The following is a 16078-nucleotide window of genomic DNA, read 5'->3' on the forward strand; positions in this document are numbered from 1 at the left end:
GAAGTCGGAGTTTTCTCTGTGAAACACCCAGCCATGGAGGGCAAGAAGGCAGGAGCACTGTGGGATGCTCTGCAGCACATTCTTGCTGAGGGCAACTCACTGGGGGCACAGGAGGGCTTCATCTTCCAGGGTAGCTGGAAATGTTACTTTTAGCGCTGTTCTGATCTGGGTTCAACAAGCCCTTCAAACTACTTGTTTCAAGATTAATTCTACTTGAAATTACAATGATGACTCATAATTTTTTTATTTGGGTTTTGTTCTATCGTCAAGTGTCTCTTCAGTGATGAGTACTTATCAATAAACTACCCAAGAACAATTTTCCTGGGCAGGAAAAATTAAAGCAGACCCCTCTGGCCGTGAAAGCAGTGTTCACCTACATTCTGCATGCAGAACACACCTGCTGCGGACCAGATCACCCATCTACCGTAATGCTTTGTCACCACAGAGCCTCGTATGAGATGCTTCATAGAAAGATGCAGAAAGGCCTGGGGCAAGCAATTATAATAATAACTCGCCCCACAAAAAAACTTAATTACTTGAGGTTAGAAGGGCGCCTGGTTTAATGCCCACGGGCAGGGTGGGCTCCTTTGCCGAGGCTAATTCCACACACCCGGCCACACATGCGGCAGCACCCAGCACTGCTCACACAGGGAAACACTCTCATGCACATGCATCCACCTGCTCCCACACCTCTACTGAGTGGGAAGAGCCTGGTGCAAACAGTCAGGAGGATGAGAATTGCATGGCTGGCTGTGAGCTCAGGGACGCTCCTGTCACCCCTGCTCCCAGCTCCTCCCAGGGCCTTGCCTGCATCAAATCAGCATCAACAGGCCCATAAGGACACTCTGCGATACATACAGAGAGCAAGAGGAGGAAAACAATAGAGCAAGTCCTGTATTTCTCAGACATACATTAATGCTTTGTTATTTACCTGCTTACTGCATTTTGGAATAAACGTATTGTAAACCAGGCAAATTTCCAGTTTCTTGAAAATCGATATTAAAAAAGTAGTCTGGTGATGACAGGTCTCTGCAGGAGCCAAGATACTCTGGGAAAATGCCCAAGCTCTCTCAGTAGTTTTTGAGTTTTATCCAAGCTCCCAAAGCAGCCTGGTGATATACAAGACACACAGACTGGTTCCCATTGCAGTTCAGATGTCCTGAGGAACAGCCATCCAGAAACTGGGTGGTTTCTCAAACCCATCCTAAATAGCTGCAAATGAGCTGACTCGTGAAAGCTTTTATATAATTCAAAAAATAATGCAGTGAGTGATGAAGTGTAGCATTTACATTTGTATTTTAATACAATACACGGAAGCTCAGTAAATACAAGAATTTCGCCTTTGTTTGAAACATGCACATACATGCGTATGCAGCGCCCAGATTACCATCACATGTTGGGCAGGCAAGCCTAAGCCTTACTTCACATTCTTCTGCCGGTCTTGTGAATGGCAAACTCATCCCTAGTGTCTACATCTACCACTTCTCTTTTTTCAATATGTGTATATTACTCCTGGTGGGAAGGAAATGAAACTAAAACTTGCATCTCTTCCCATTCTGTGCCTATTGGTCGACTGTGACTTTTACTCAGGATTTTCAAGGTGGGAGGTTCAGGGATGATCGATGCATGTTCCACCAGTAGAGTGCACACCAGGTACTGGATACCAGGCATCAGTGAAAATGTTCAGTTGGATATATTCACCTGTAAAAGTACACATACGACCCTACCTAGTGCTATCATGTGCCCTGCAGAAATGTTTCACAGGTACAAGCACACAGTGTGTGTGCACCCAGCAGTCCCAGGCAGATGTGTGAGCAGCTCCTTCCATAGGCTCCTCCACCACATGCCTCCAACCTCCTCTGGCAAAACTAGTCTCACCTCATGAGGGTCTGTGAATTTTGCCTACCTTTCTCAGTTCAGTCATGATCACTCAGGCTTTTTGAGTGCTGACTAGTCACAAAACTGAAGTCTGTAATGAACACCTCACTATACTATATGTTCTCCACCATAGTTCACATTTCTCCAAAAAAGACATTTTTTTCCTCACTTCTCCTTCCCCATTTTACTCTCTTCAACCCCATTCATTTTTCCCCTTTCCTTCATTATCATCATTTACTTCAGCTGTCCTCCACGGATGAGGAAAGAGTCTCCTTGAATGAGCTTCTGATGAGACCTTATGTTTTTAGATACCATCACCACTACCCTCTCCATCTTCCAAGGGCAGAGTTGCTGTAAATCAGAGAATATGCCACAGACATTATTTACTTTCCTAGAAAGGTCCTCATTTTGGTGCAAATCTCTTTTCTGCATCTTGCTTTACTAGAACATTACATTCCTCAATTTCTTTCAGTATCCGTAGTCATTTATATTACCTTCCAAAACGTAATTATTTGGAACCAGTTAAGCCTGTATATGAATTCTGCCTTTGTTTAAAACACATTGTACATATGTATATATTTAGACTGTCATTAAATATTTAAGAGGCTGTCTTCAAACTTCAGCAGCAGCAGTGTTTATTCACTTAACCCTTTGTGAAACTGAAAGCTTGAGGCTGAAATCCTGTTGTGGAGGAATTCAGAAAGCCCAGCTGCCCTAGTGCCGGGTGACAAAGGCCAACTTTGACAACCAAGGACATCGCAAAGTAACTAGAGGTTTTCTTTGTTTTCCTTTATATCCTGTTTGCTAGTAGTCTAATCATGATAATGTAATTCATTTTAGTCTGCATTAACTTTATCTGCTGAGAAGCATAACTAGGATGCAAATTAATTAGCTGTGACATACAGACGGATCTTTCAATACAATTCACAGAGTCAAATGCACACATGCCCAGCCCTCCTTCCCCCAAGTAAAGTAAGACATTCTACACGTTCTTCCACAGGTCAAGAAGTCACCTTTGTTGGTATCTTCAACCTCCTAGAGAGGAAACACCACATCCTGCAGACAGGTGGACCTCATGCAAATACAACCCAAATACTCTGTCATAGATGAAACCCCATCACAAGTAACTTGCAATGTGTGCTGGCCCCAAGCTTAACACAACATAATGCCACCACCCTGCTGACATGACCTTAACATGTTTTAAAATCTGGTCACCTAATTTACCCAACTTGGCAAGGCCTCTACCTAGAGTAAATCATTCATATTTCACCCTGAAAAGGACTGGTATCTCAGGGCCAGTTCCCTATGGCCAGGGCATCCACACTCTTGTCCTTCACATGAAGTGAAATGGTGTAAAGATCACAGTAGAGGATGGGAAAACAGGCACAGAAAACCACAATATGCAACTCCCAACTCTATACAGATATGTAAATAGATGTATCCTGGAGAGTATGTTTTTTCTTCTTTTTGATTAAAACCTTGAGGATGCATTGTTGAATCCAAGCCCAAAATGCCTCACAAGAGTCCCCCTGTGTGCAGTTTTCTGTCTCTGTGTGCAGAGACATTTCTTTTCCCAGCAACTACAGCCTCGTTGATTATCAGATGCTGCGATAGGACAGCAGCATCTGACAGTTGTCCGGGATGGACAACAGAGTCCCTCCTACAGCCTTCACACCTGGGTTACAGATCAGCACAGAAGCATTTCAACCACCTGGCTGCATTATCCTACCTTGAGGATGTGACCCTGTCACATTTTATAAAGGGAGTGGAGCACCAGGCATGGTCCCTATTTGCACAGAGGAGCCAGAGGCCACGGCAGGACGTGGTGCTGGGAGATCACCAGATGGCATACTTTGCTGTGCATAGGCACCAAAGCAGGAGTGTGAAGGGGCAGCAGCACGCTCTGGCAGGTGCGCTCACTCCGGTAAAGATGCTGGGTCAAAGAGCTTCAGCATTTGCAGTTGTTCAGCAGAGCAAAGCCCATTCACCTCAGCAGCTCAACCACAGATTCAGCCTGCCTCGGTTCTTAAGAGTAATCTTGTTTTCTTGTCAACATCTTTTTTTAGTTCCTGTCTTTTAACAGTAGCATTGCAACAAATGTTGAAGCCTCTCCACACCACCTCGGATACTGCCACATGTTAGCAGCAAGTCCACTTTTTGTATGAACAGCACAGCAAACCAGTTGGGTTCATGGTATTGTATCCCCTGAGGGTTGTTATGTACACCTCTCACTACAAAATAAGTGGCAAAGACACTTTGGGAGGAGCAGAACTCATGGGGAGAGGTCTATTTTTTATTAGACCAAATGGCATAGCTGTAAAAAAATTGACTCACGTCAAACCACAGGCGGGTATGTTTGCTTTTATGACACCTTGACAGCACACATGGTATACTGTGCAGCAAATAACCAGGACTTTTCCCATCTCTAAATTAGCTCCAGTGCTGAGATCTAAAAACCAAAAACCAGCACAGCCTGCAAGGCTGCAATTGTCAGGTCTCCCTTTTTCCCCACAAAAAAATATTCCCTGAAGGAGATCACAAACCAAAGGGACTCCTGGGTGACAAATCATGAGCTTAGCTTAGTATCTCTACTGATCACCCATCACTGCTGCTGTATCGTTTCCACGTGTGCATCGTTTCACCATTCACCCATCAGTTTCCTGAAAGTGAATGGGATTAAAAGTCCACTGACTGTTTGCACTGCTGTTTCCTCCCCCTCTGCAGCAGAATTACAGTAACCGAAAGGTGAGCAGAGTTCACACAGGCACACGCAGGCTTCCTGGCTTTGCAGTGCTGACCTTCCCCATCTTTCCCAAATCCCTGGGGATAGTTTCAGTGCAGAAGCAGGCAGCCAGTCGGAAATTTTCATCAGTATTAATGCCAACGTAGTTTCTTCCTAACTGCTCTCCAGAAGTATTTTTCCACCCAGGTTCCCTTGTGCACCACAAAACCCTCCAGCTGTTGGCAGCTCCGGGTGCAGCTCCACTGCTGTACACCCAGTGCTGTACAGCTGGTCTGCTTTAATTCAGCGTCTAATTCCTGCTACCCAGGAAACATTCTCACGTGAAAAACTTCATATATAGGCACCCACTCTGCAGTAAGCATAGTGGTGGTCGGCATTTAAATGAACTAATCAGTTGCAAACGGCTTAGTCAGCATCGCAGTCCTGGAGGTAATTCCCAGGAAGCGATTTTCCCGGTAGCTATATATACAAACGTGAAAAGCAGACTGGAATACAAGGGCAACAGCACAGCGAGACAAAATCTGGCTACACTGTAACATTACCAACAAATAAAAATAAAAGTCGGGGAAAGTCAAGGAACCGAGCAAGCACAGGATGTGCTCGCATCACTGGTGTATCCTCTCACACGTAAAAGACAAAAACTCGGACACAAGACATGAACACAGTCAGCATTTCTTTTTCCTCCTTTCTTTACTGATGCTGCGCTAGTTTGAACTGAGGGGAAAAATACGGCTAGGCAAGTTCCTGGCTTGTCTGGGGAGACACACGAACACCAGCCAGACGCCGGGCAGTGCTTTTTGGAGAGAGCATCTCAGCCATCGCCCTCAGCAACCAACCCTCTGCAGGAGCCAGGGTCACACGCGACCTGGAGAGAGCTGAGGAATCGTACAAACTTTGTTTCAGGGCAGAGAGGGCACAGGGCATCTAAGAGGCGCTGGGAAGACAAAGGGTAGCGCCAAGTGCCAGCGCATCCTCCAGCAGCATCTCCGCCGCTGGCCACGTTTGGAAAGCCAGTGGGCTGCGGATGCAGGTCATCAGTCCCTGGGCAAGCAACGCCACGGTTGCAGGACACCGCATCGCCCTTCAGTGCCTCCCTGCCGGCTCCCCCGGCCAAGGCAGCACCGAGCCAGCCGGCAGCATCACGGGGGACAGGGGAAGCCACCGACCTGCCCAGAGGAGAGCTGGAGGCTTTCCTCTGGCCACTGAATGCGCATCGGTACACATCTGCTCGCATCTGCCCGGTGGTAGGGGCTGCCTGCTGAGCCGGGCACGCCGGCATGTCCCTGGGGACACAAGCACAGGGAAAGGGGCACCGCTCACTTACTTTTCGTATTCGGCGTTGTCTCGATCGCAGCGCGAATCCTTGTGCTTTTGCCAGTCTTTGCCATGCTTGCAGGTGGTCAGGAGGACAACATCCTCTCCGTTATGGACGTGATATAAGGCATTCCTGGTGTCTGACCCTATCCCCGTCAGGTACCTTTTCCCCTTGAATACCAACATGTACTTCCTGAGAGGAGGGATGGTGTTAAACCTTAAAAATCCCTTCTCCCCTCCTGTCCTAGGATGATCCTTAGAAAAGAGTGGGATAGAAACGTCAAAGTTGGGTCTGAAGTTTTCAGTACTGATGCTGGCTTTGGCCAGCATGGCCTGGCCAATGTCGAACCCCACATCCTCGGTGTAGTCGGGCCAGGTGCCGGAGTATAAATTAAAAATCAGGTGGTTTCTGCCGTTGTTCCACAGGTGGAGGCTCTGTACCTTGGAGCGGAGGTTGTGCACGTACTGGGGGGAGAGCTGGTCCCGGTCCAGCGTGTCCAGGCTGAGGACGAAGAGGCAGGCCTGCCCGGGGTCCGAGGTGTAGAAGCGGGAGCCCTCGATAGCGGCCAGGACGTTCTGGTAGCTCTCGGCGATCTTCTCTCCCTTCTGCTGCGGGTACACGTAGACCTTGAAGCCGTTTTTCCGGCACTGGGCGAAGTCGAAGCAGGACTCCATGCGGCAGCGGCGCCCGCGGTAGAGGCCGGCGCTGGCGTCCCGCCGCTGCCGGGGGGAGACGCGCCCGCCGCCCTCGGGGCCCGGGCGCTCGGCGGGCGCGAAGGGCCGCAGGGCATCGGGGAAGCGGGGCCAGGGCCGCTCGGCGCCGCCGGGACGGGGGCCATGCCGGCTACCGGGCGGCGGGTGCCGGGCCGCCCGCAGCCGCACGCCTCCCAGGTAGAGCAGCAGGGCGAGACAGGTGCCGGCGGAGAGCAGCGTCAGGTAGCGTTTTTTGGCCTGCATGTGTCCGGCGGGGGTCCGGGGGGCTGCGGAGGAAGGCGGGGGCGGCCCGAGCTCGCCGGGCGCCGCTCTCAGCTCCGCTCCGCCATCTTCCCGCCGGCGAGCGCTTCAAACTCTCTTCGCCCACCTCCGCTCGGCGCCGTTCCCCAAGCCGCCGGCCGCGGCCGCGCATGTGGGCGACCGCCGCAACTTTCTCGCCGCCGGTGTCTCAGGGGCGGCGGGCGGCGGCCGGGCGGCGGCCCGGCGGGGCGCCCCGCATGCACTCAGGGCCGGCCCCCCGCGCGGGGCGGGCACCGGGCAGCCCCGCTCCCGCCTTCCCGCCGCTGCCGGCGCTCGGCTCCGCCACGCTCCCGCCCGCCCCTCCCCGCCCCGCCAGCCCAGCCCAGCCCGGCCCGGCCCGGCCCCGCCGGCTCACAGCCCGCGGCCGCCGCGCCGCAGCCTGACGAAGCCCCGCATCGCCCGGAGCCCCCCGCCCGGCCCCGGCGCCGCTCGCTCCTCGCCTCGCTCCTGCTGAATGGCCCCCAGGACGGAGCGGTGGCGGCGAGGACCCTCCTCCTCCTCTTCCTCCTCCCTCTCCTGCTCGCCCCTCCCTCCTTCCCCGCCTCCCCCGGGCCGCGGCCGCCGCGGCCACCTAGCCCTGCGCCCCGCTCCGCCCGCCCGGGGCCGCGACCCCCGCCCGCCGCGCCCGGCCCGCGCCGCCCCCGCCCCGCGCGCTGACCTCACCCCGCCGCGCTCCCCGCGCCCCCATTGGCGGGCGTCACGTCCGGGGGGGCGGGGCTTCCGCCTCGCCCATTCATAACCCGCGGGCGGGGGGCGCCGCCGCTGGGGCGGGAGTGGTTTTGCCAACTGAGGTCAGTGTGGGGGGCGCCGGGGCCGGAGTGCTCCGCGCTGCCCTCGCGGGCCGGCAGCCGGCGAGCCCCGGCCCAGCGCTAGGGCCACCCTTCGCTCCCGGTCCTCTCCGCCTCCCCGCCGGTGCAGCCCCCGGTCGGGGGCGGCCCGACCCCGCTCTCTGCCAGCAGTGCCGGCGCCGCCGCTGCCGCCCCCTGCCGAGCGCGGCGCCGCCACTGCGCTGGAGCCGCCCCGGGGCTCGGCGGCGCGCAGGGGGAGCGGGCACAAAACCGTGGCTGAGACCCAGAAACCCAGTCGCGAGGGGCCTGGGAACAGGCACCCTGTGTGGCGCGGGCAGGGCCAGGAGCCGCGGGCGCGGCCGCTCTCCCCGACGAGGAAGGCAGGGAGAGGGGGGGACGCGGCTCCGCTGCCCGTGCTGGGGCTGCCGGGGCTCCAGGCGCTCCCGCCATCGCCGGCCCTGGCCGGGGTGCGTTGAGTCGATGCCCCCCGGGAGCAGGCCCTGCGCTCCCCTGGGGTGGCTCCTCGGGGCTGGCAGGCGGTGAAACGATGCTGATGAACGAGGAGTCTGTAGGGAGCTGTCTCAGCACCCAACCATCCCTGCAGCGACCTGTTTGAGCCGAACCTCACTCGCTCCTTTGAGTTCAGTTCATCGCCAGCCTCTGTTACTGGGAGAGCCCTCGTCTCTCAGGCTGGTCTGTGTGGTGAGCCCAGGCTGGGGAGGGTGGCAGGAGCGCAGCTGGGAGCCCCAGATTGCTGGAAGGGGTGATTGCACCGCGGGTGAGCGTATGTGTTGCAGTCCTGCTAGCTCACAAATAATACTGGGGAGATTAACTGGGATGGGCTTCAAGGTGCTTGAATATCACGAAACTATCCCAACTGTCCCAACGTCCTTTCCTTGTTGCTTATATCCAGCACTAAAACTAACGGATTTGCCTGCTCTGGGTTGCAATCCACCTCTCCTGCTGCCGGATAAAGAAGGGTCTTATGCCACCTGAGGGACAGAAACCCCATATTGGCCAAAAGCTTCCCCATCCTTGTGCTCTTCCATGCATGTCCTAGGAATGAGCTGAGGCTCCTGTTGTGTCCTTTCCTTTTATCCCTGTGCTTAATGGTGAATTGAGAAGCAGAAATGTGAGGTAATGTGGGTGAAGACAGTGTGCCTCTTCAGTGAAAGAGGTGAGAGCCTACTACGGAAGGGTGCATTACTGATAGAAAATGAGGGTCAATCCTGTAGTTGGAGCCAAGAGAAGATAATTCTCTTCCAAAATAATTTGATTGGAGGAAAGACTGTTGAAGAAAGAAGATGGGAATAATAAGAAGAAAGTCAGATTCTGAGAAGAAAGTCATATCTACAGCCGGAGTAGATTTAGGTACAGGGGGTAGAAATTTTGGACAATGACTTAAGTGGGGAAGTGGGATTAAATATTCATCTATTTGTTAACCCTGTAATCCTTCTCTGAAACACTTGTCACAGCCCACATACAAGAACTGGGATGCTGTTCAGGAAGAAAAACGAGGTCAGCTTCTTGAAAGGTGAACCAAGGCTGCTCACAGAGGCACCTTCTGTCAGGCGCAGGAAGGTGGAATCCCATTACTGTCTGCAAATTAAGCCACTGGGGACCAGTTTCAAACAGAAAAGGAAGGCTGTGAGCTTTGCAGCCTGTGCCAAGGACAGTAGCTGTTACAAATAGATTGTGAAGGTGGTGGGGTGATTGTGAGCCTGTGATACCAAAGCACTGCTTCCCACAATAGGGAAGTGTAGGAGGGAAGTGAAAGCTGTTGTGTTTCCAGCTGAACTGCCCTACCCTTGACGTACCCAGGCTGTTGCCCGCTTCACAGCACCAGTGAATACTTCAGCTTTAAAATATTTGGATCTGGAAAAGGGCAGTGAGGTTGTCGTTTTAGACCACAGAGAAATAAATCTCCGCAGGCTTTATCCATAGGATTCCTGAGTTGCGGTATCATTGCCTCAGAGAGATCTGGATCCCATTGTGGCAGGCAAGACCTACCTAGGGAGGTGTGTGCATGCCTGTAACTGGGTTGAGAGTGGCTATGGGGATCACTTGCCTTTTTGAAGACCTTTCTAAGCCATCACCCACTGTTTGTAATTTTCCTATGTAACAAACTGAAATCAGCCTGCCTCCAGCCCATTTCATTGCTGCAGCTTGGGCCCTGTGGGCAATGCAGCAGGTAGCAGGAATCACACTGCCTGCCTTTGGCTCTTCAGTGGAGAGTTATCCACAGCCTGGGCAGCAGCTAGAGGCAGAGCGCTCCAGAAATGGAAGCCTACCTTTCTCTTTGGTAATAAATCTGGTCTGCATCTGCTACCAGGCAGGTGGATGGTGGAGCACAAACCAGTGTATAATGCATATCATGCCTGGAGAAAAGGAAGATTCGGTGGTGAAAGGGTATTTCATTGTATCCATGTGACAAGTACACGAGTCACAACCTGGGTTTGCTCTGGTCAGTGCTGCCTGCTAAGGATCTGCAAGGTTGCAGGTGCCTTTTGACCCTGGTTCGTTACCCTTTGCACTCTTCCAAATAATTTATATCTTCATATGTCTGGCAGTTGTCTGGGAACCTGTCCAAGCCTTCAAATAAAAGGCCAGGAGAAGGAATTGGTTTTCTATTTCTGGCTTTGCAACTTAACACCTGCCCAATCTGTGGCAAGTCACTTGGGGCCAAATTCTTAGAGATGGGTTAGTATGTACTCCTCATTTTGAGCCTTTCTCTTGGTGTCCAGCTGTAGCTTTAGATGCTTTCAGAATTTAATTCCTCAGAGTTCCTGGCTCAGTTGCCACCTAAATCTGGTGGTACCTTCCTCTTTTTTAATGTGAAAAACTTCCTGCTGCTTGGCCCACTTGAATGCGTGTTATTTTTGATGCTGTTGAGTAATGCCCTTGACTGGATGGTGGATATTTCTCTATCAGGTTGAAACCCGAATGTAAAAACTTGCTTCTTGGATTGAAATCCATTCAAACCATAAGAGGAAAATGCTGAAATGCTGTCACTTGCTTACCTGCACCAACCCCCCCCCCTTTTTTTTTTATTCTGGTAACTCTGTGCTTAAGGTGTTTCCCCAAGTAGGGGACCTAGAATCAGGCCCATGCCTTCCAGGAGAGCATCCTCCCAGAATGGGTGGAGTGGAACTCCCCCTCCTGAGACTGGCTTGTCACCCTAGGGCAATCACCCTATTAGATTACCTGGGGGCCTCACATTTCCGGCTAAATGAGCTTGATAATGCTTTCCTGGCTAATAAGATGGCTCGAGAGCTGATTTATCACCATTGTCAAGTCTGTCATGATCCTAGGGAAAAAGCAGCATAAAAACACAGTGGAGCAAAGATGTTTGGAAGGACTTATTGACAGGCACATGTGCAGTTAAAAATTGTTACTCTGTTGCTTAATTAGCTCAAACCACCATTCTTTGCACCACAGTGTGCTTTTCCATGGTGAAGTGCAACAAGAATTTCCAAAGAACTAAGCAAAACCTTGCAGAGCTTTCAGCCTGGAGCTCCAGGCTTGGCTCCGTCTTTATGAGCCTGGTTTCCACAGATGCTGAGGACCTGCAGATGCCACTTTGGTTTGGGTGATTATACGCAGATTAAAGAGCAAAGCTTTTAACAGAAGGCTGGGGGAGAGGATCTGACTCCTGTGTGATGTTTGCTCACCTTCTGGTGGGAGCCAAGGAGGTCCCCGGGAGGCAAAGTCAGCGTTCTCCTTTTATTCAGTAATGACAAGGCCAGGTTAAACTTTGGAAAGCATTTTTGAAGCCCACTCACCAGTCTGGAAAGACTTAAGGCTGGCTTACAAACTGTCTCTGCCTTCAAATAGCCCTTGGCCAGAGTTGTGTTGCTTTATCATTAAAAAAAAAGGAAGCAGGAAGGAGGGAAGGACAGAACAGGCTTTCGAGTAGTTGTTTGTGGAATGGTAATACTCTGTTAAAATTATTCCTCATCTTGGAGCAAATTAAAATGATCTTTGCTCCACAAATTAAGACTAATGCTGTGGTTGTTTATCATGTCTTGGTAATACCACATGGGAATAAAAATATCAAGTCTTATCCACTGAAATATCAGATATGTAACTGTTCAGGCTTTGACATTGTAACAGCTTTTTCTCATGTCCTGGGAAATAACTGGCTGTTACAGAGGCAGTTTAAATGTGAGAAAATCAGTGGGTTTATAATTAGTTTATTTTTAAGGAAGCACATAACTGCCCCTTGCTAAGAAGGTCAGAGTTTCAGGTGGGATGGAGGGATAGCAGTGTAGGCACCTGATTTACTGTGACATTAAACAGATAGTAAAACCAGAGACTTATAAATATTAAGATCTTAATCTCACAGCAGAGCTCTGCTGGGGAAAGCCAGAGACAAACAAGGCTTTGCCTGTAACTCGCTCTAGGGTCAGGGCCCCGGTGTGCTGCCTTACGGAAGCAGGATGACTGTGCTGAGTGGGTCTGAATACAAGCAGCTGGCTCTGACAGTGGCTTTGTATGAGATTCATCAGAGGACTTAGCACTCTGTGGCTATTTTGGGTGCAATCAATTCACAAAACTCTCTCTTTGGGTGCAGCCTAACTTGGGAATACCTTAAATCCACAAACATCTAATGTGGTGGGGTTGGGAAGGCTCCCGGGCTGCTCAAATACCTGCTCTCAGGTGTGACCAGCATTGCAGGTGGCTTGGGGGTGATAAGCAGCAAGGTCCCCAGGTCCCAGCTGACTCTCCTGCACAGAGCTGGTGGCCCAGTTCCCCACCTGAGTTTAACTTTTCCCTTCATAGCCCCTGGGAAGACACTTGGCCAGGAACTGCTCTGGGGAAGGGTGTCCCCCTACACTGTCCTGCTGGGCAGGAGGGCTGGCAAAGAGGGAGTGAGACATGGGACATGGGCACTGGAAGAGTGGCCAGGTGGTGGGCAGCAGCCTGCCAGAAGCCCTGTAGAGGTGCTGTGCCATGGGTTAAATCTCCACCACCAGTTTTGGGAAAGAGTTGGCAAATGCTTTCACTTTGTGAGTGAGTTTGTGGCTGGGAGTCCCCATGGAGGGGAAAGGGAGGCATTGAATGACTGCACGTGATGCCACTCTGTCCCCAGTATTTCCTAAGGGCTTTTTAAATTAGTGCTCTGCCTATTGCTTCGTCTGGCATGTCCTTTCGTTTTGCTGGTTGTTCCCTCCCCTCCTGTGCTGGAAGAGGAGCACGTGGGGGCTTGTGCAGCCTGCAAGGCGTCTGCATGTAGCCAGCTGGGCTTTGGCCCCAAGCCTCTCTGGGACAAAGGGTCGGCTCCAAGGGCTCCTCAGACACGAGCCATAGGGCTCTTTCCTGCAGCGTGTGTTTTCTCTGCAGGCTGCCTAATAAAAACTGTTTCACAGCAAAGGCAGGCTGGTGGAGGGAAAGCTCTTAGGCGGGTGCTATCCCCGAGAGCACCGGCAGTCTTAGCAAAGCCTATTTATTGGTGCTTCTTTCTTTGAGGAGTAATAACTTCCAGATTTACTCCCTTTTTAACTGAGCATATTTCAAAGTGGGTGTAGAACTATTTAAATAGCTTCTGTGGAGGTGGGATGAGAAATTGCTCTTATTCCGTAGTCTGCAATCAGCACCAAACAAGCACTTTTCTCCACTGCACACACAAACAGGCAAGTATCTGCCAGCAGCCTCAGCACTTTAGATCTGATTTTCTGCCTGCTGGTGTAAGACACAAGGAATTCCACTAACATCAACAGAGTTTCAATAGTGTAGTTTTATTTTATTTTAAATACAGTTAAATCTCTATTTTTTTTACCCCGGGGACTTCTCAGTGACTGTGCTTCAAGAGATGAACCCCAGTGCATGGGTAGTGCAGACCTGCTGCAGCCCTTGCTGCCCAGCATAGCTGGGCCATAGCATGGTTCTGCACAGCCCTGTGACCCACTTCTTCCCAGACAGCCAAGCACATCCTGTTGCACCAGAGAGAGAGGAGCTTCCTTGGAGGAGGTGGAGGCTATGGGTGTTCTTGGGGTGCCCTCTTGGGACATCTGAAGTTGGGGCCTTTGTTTTGCCTGCTCACCTGTGGAAAGAGCCTCAAATCCGAGGGCTGGCAGAATAGACCCAGTGAAGGGTAAAGGTAAAGAATGCAAGGCTCCGAACTCCCTGCTTGGATGGAGCAGGAATGCTGAGAGGAGCAAAGAGTACGAAGGAGTCCCAGGCCTTCAGAGTTGCTAGAGTCAGAGGAGAACCAGCCTCCCTGGTGGCTTCCAGAGAGACCTCCTGCCCTACCAAGTGGAAGTGTAGCCACTCACCCCAAAAGTCCCCAGAAAAAGTTTGGGTCCTTGCTAAATCAGTTCTCTAGCTGGCAGTATGTGTATTTTCATGCATGACTTTTTTTCCTTTTGGTGCAAACATGGGTGGCAATCTGATTAGCTTATGATTCATGATTTGGCTAATGTCCCTACTTCCCCCGGTCCCCACCTGTTCAAATAACTACTACTGTAATGTAGGCTGTTAACTTGAAATAACTTTTCCAACCCCTTTGGTAAATGAGTTCTGGAAGCTGCTTTAAATCTCGTCCAGGAGCAGAAATTGTAATAATTTAACTTAAATGCTTTTAAAACCAAGTCAACCTGGTACAAAACTCTCTATGAGCATTTAGGAAGAAACAAGTTCACTTTGAGCTTTTCTTCATCAATTAATGCTGTCATCAGATATGCTGTTCTGGGAAAGCCTGGTTTCTAGCCCCTGCTGCTCAGCCCTGCCTCTTGCCAAAGACCATCCCCTCACCAGCTTTGCCACACAAAAATACTGCTTTTCACCTAGTCCTAACAGCAGGAGCCAGGTGAGCAAACCCTCCCATTCAAGGAGTCACAGCTGATCTGGAATATTGTGCTGGAGCAGAGTGAGGAGAGGCTGTTCCATGCAGTTTTACTGCCAGACCTCAACAGAGCAGAGGAAAGCCTGCACAAGCAGCCATGGTGGGTTGAGGTTGGTGACTTGAGCCAGTTCTGCTACGGTCACATCAGCGAGCTGGGCACTGCACCTTTGGTCATCTGGTCCTGTGCCCACCACTCACCACTGCAGTTAACCCAGCCCGGGTGGGTTACAGCAGTGGCTCCATGTGCCCTTTGCACCAGTTCAAACAGATCAATCAGGTTCAGAGCAACTTCCCAAAAGCCCTAAATTATGTAAGCAATACAGTGCAATCAAAAAAAAAAAGGAAAAAAGGAAATACTGGTATTGAACTCACTCACCAGAGGACTGATTTCTCGACTGGCACAAAAAGGTTTTGAAGCACATGTGTATTTCAGCCTCCATACTTATAACCCTTGGGAAGACCATTAGGCAAATTCTGACCTCATCCAGTCCTCGTCTTGCCATGAGTTCCTCTGCAGTTCACCTGCCTCGTTCCCTGCACAACCCTCAGCTGCTGGTTTGATACACTGTAGTGTGTTTAGCTCTCGCTTCCTCTGTTGCAATGGATGTCTAATCCGTCTCCTGTAAATTCACCGTTCTCTGGTGGCAGGTCAGCAGGTTGGGGTTTGCATGAGGCATCCCGTGCCATGGGCACGGTGCAGAGCCTCTAGGCCTTCCAAAACCTAGTTGATGACAGCAGGGAGAGGAGCAGTTGTGTGACCATGCTGCTGCAGTCAGCATCCAGATTTTGCACCAGGGGAGGTAGATGCTTTGCCTGTGGGTAAAAGCAGTAGGTTCACCATGAAGTGCCTCTCCATAGGTGGTGTGCTGATTTCACCCCTGGCAAACAGCATTAATATAATACATCAAAGCTGGCTGCACTAATAGCAAACCAAGGGAAAGGATTTGCTATACATGCTAGCTACTTTTCAAATGCAAATGTCTGTTTTAAATCAGATTAAGACAGAAGGAAGCCTAGAGAATGCCAATAATTAATACATGATAAAGGAATAAACATCCAGGGCATCAAAAGATAAAATGCAATCACAAAGATGAAAGTAATCCATCCTCTCCACGCAGCCTGCTCTGCTGCATGGAGTAAGTGGGTGTGAGTCCACATCCCCATTTCCATAGGTAGGTGGTGACTGTAAACCCAAAGCATCTGCTGAGGAAATAAGAAGACTCCTTAAGCTTAGCCAGAGAAGTGGAGAATCCTTGTGCTAGGCTGGGCTGACCTCAGCTCCCCAGGGTCCCCAGGTTCTGTGAGCCATGCTGCTGTGGAGAGGGAACCCTTAGCAGTCACTTCTATTCACTGTCATGACCTCAGTCCCTTCAGGGTGTGCACAACTGGCTTCTGTGGCGTTAAACCAGTGAGATAGGTGGTGTTTGGGATCCCCACTAAGCCTTGAGTGGTCCTCAGAAATATTTTGCCCTGGGTTCCTTTGTCCTTTTTCACACT

At 51.1% G+C, this 16078-nt stretch overlaps 1 protein-coding gene across 1 annotated transcript in view; it reads right to left on the reverse strand.

The window, feature by feature from the left end:
• EXT1 (exostosin glycosyltransferase 1) overlaps window positions 1-7161 on the reverse strand; it is a 176906-nt gene extending 169745 nt beyond the window's left edge. The window contains exon 1 of the mRNA XM_027731177.2: window positions 5946-7161. Within this exon, the coding sequence (XP_027586978.1) occupies window positions 5946-6892 (947 nt within the window). The 5' untranslated portion in view covers window positions 6893-7161. The remainder of the gene's footprint in view (window positions 1-5945) is intronic.
• Between the last annotated feature and the right edge of the window lie 8917 nt (window positions 7162-16078).

Source organism: Pipra filicauda, unplaced genomic scaffold (genome assembly GCF_003945595.2).
Source record: "Pipra filicauda isolate LSUMZ 115617 unplaced genomic scaffold, ASM394559v2 scaffold243_size1161148_pilon, whole genome shotgun sequence".
In the NCBI taxonomy this organism is placed as follows: domain Eukaryota; kingdom Metazoa; phylum Chordata; class Aves; order Passeriformes; family Pipridae; genus Pipra; species Pipra filicauda.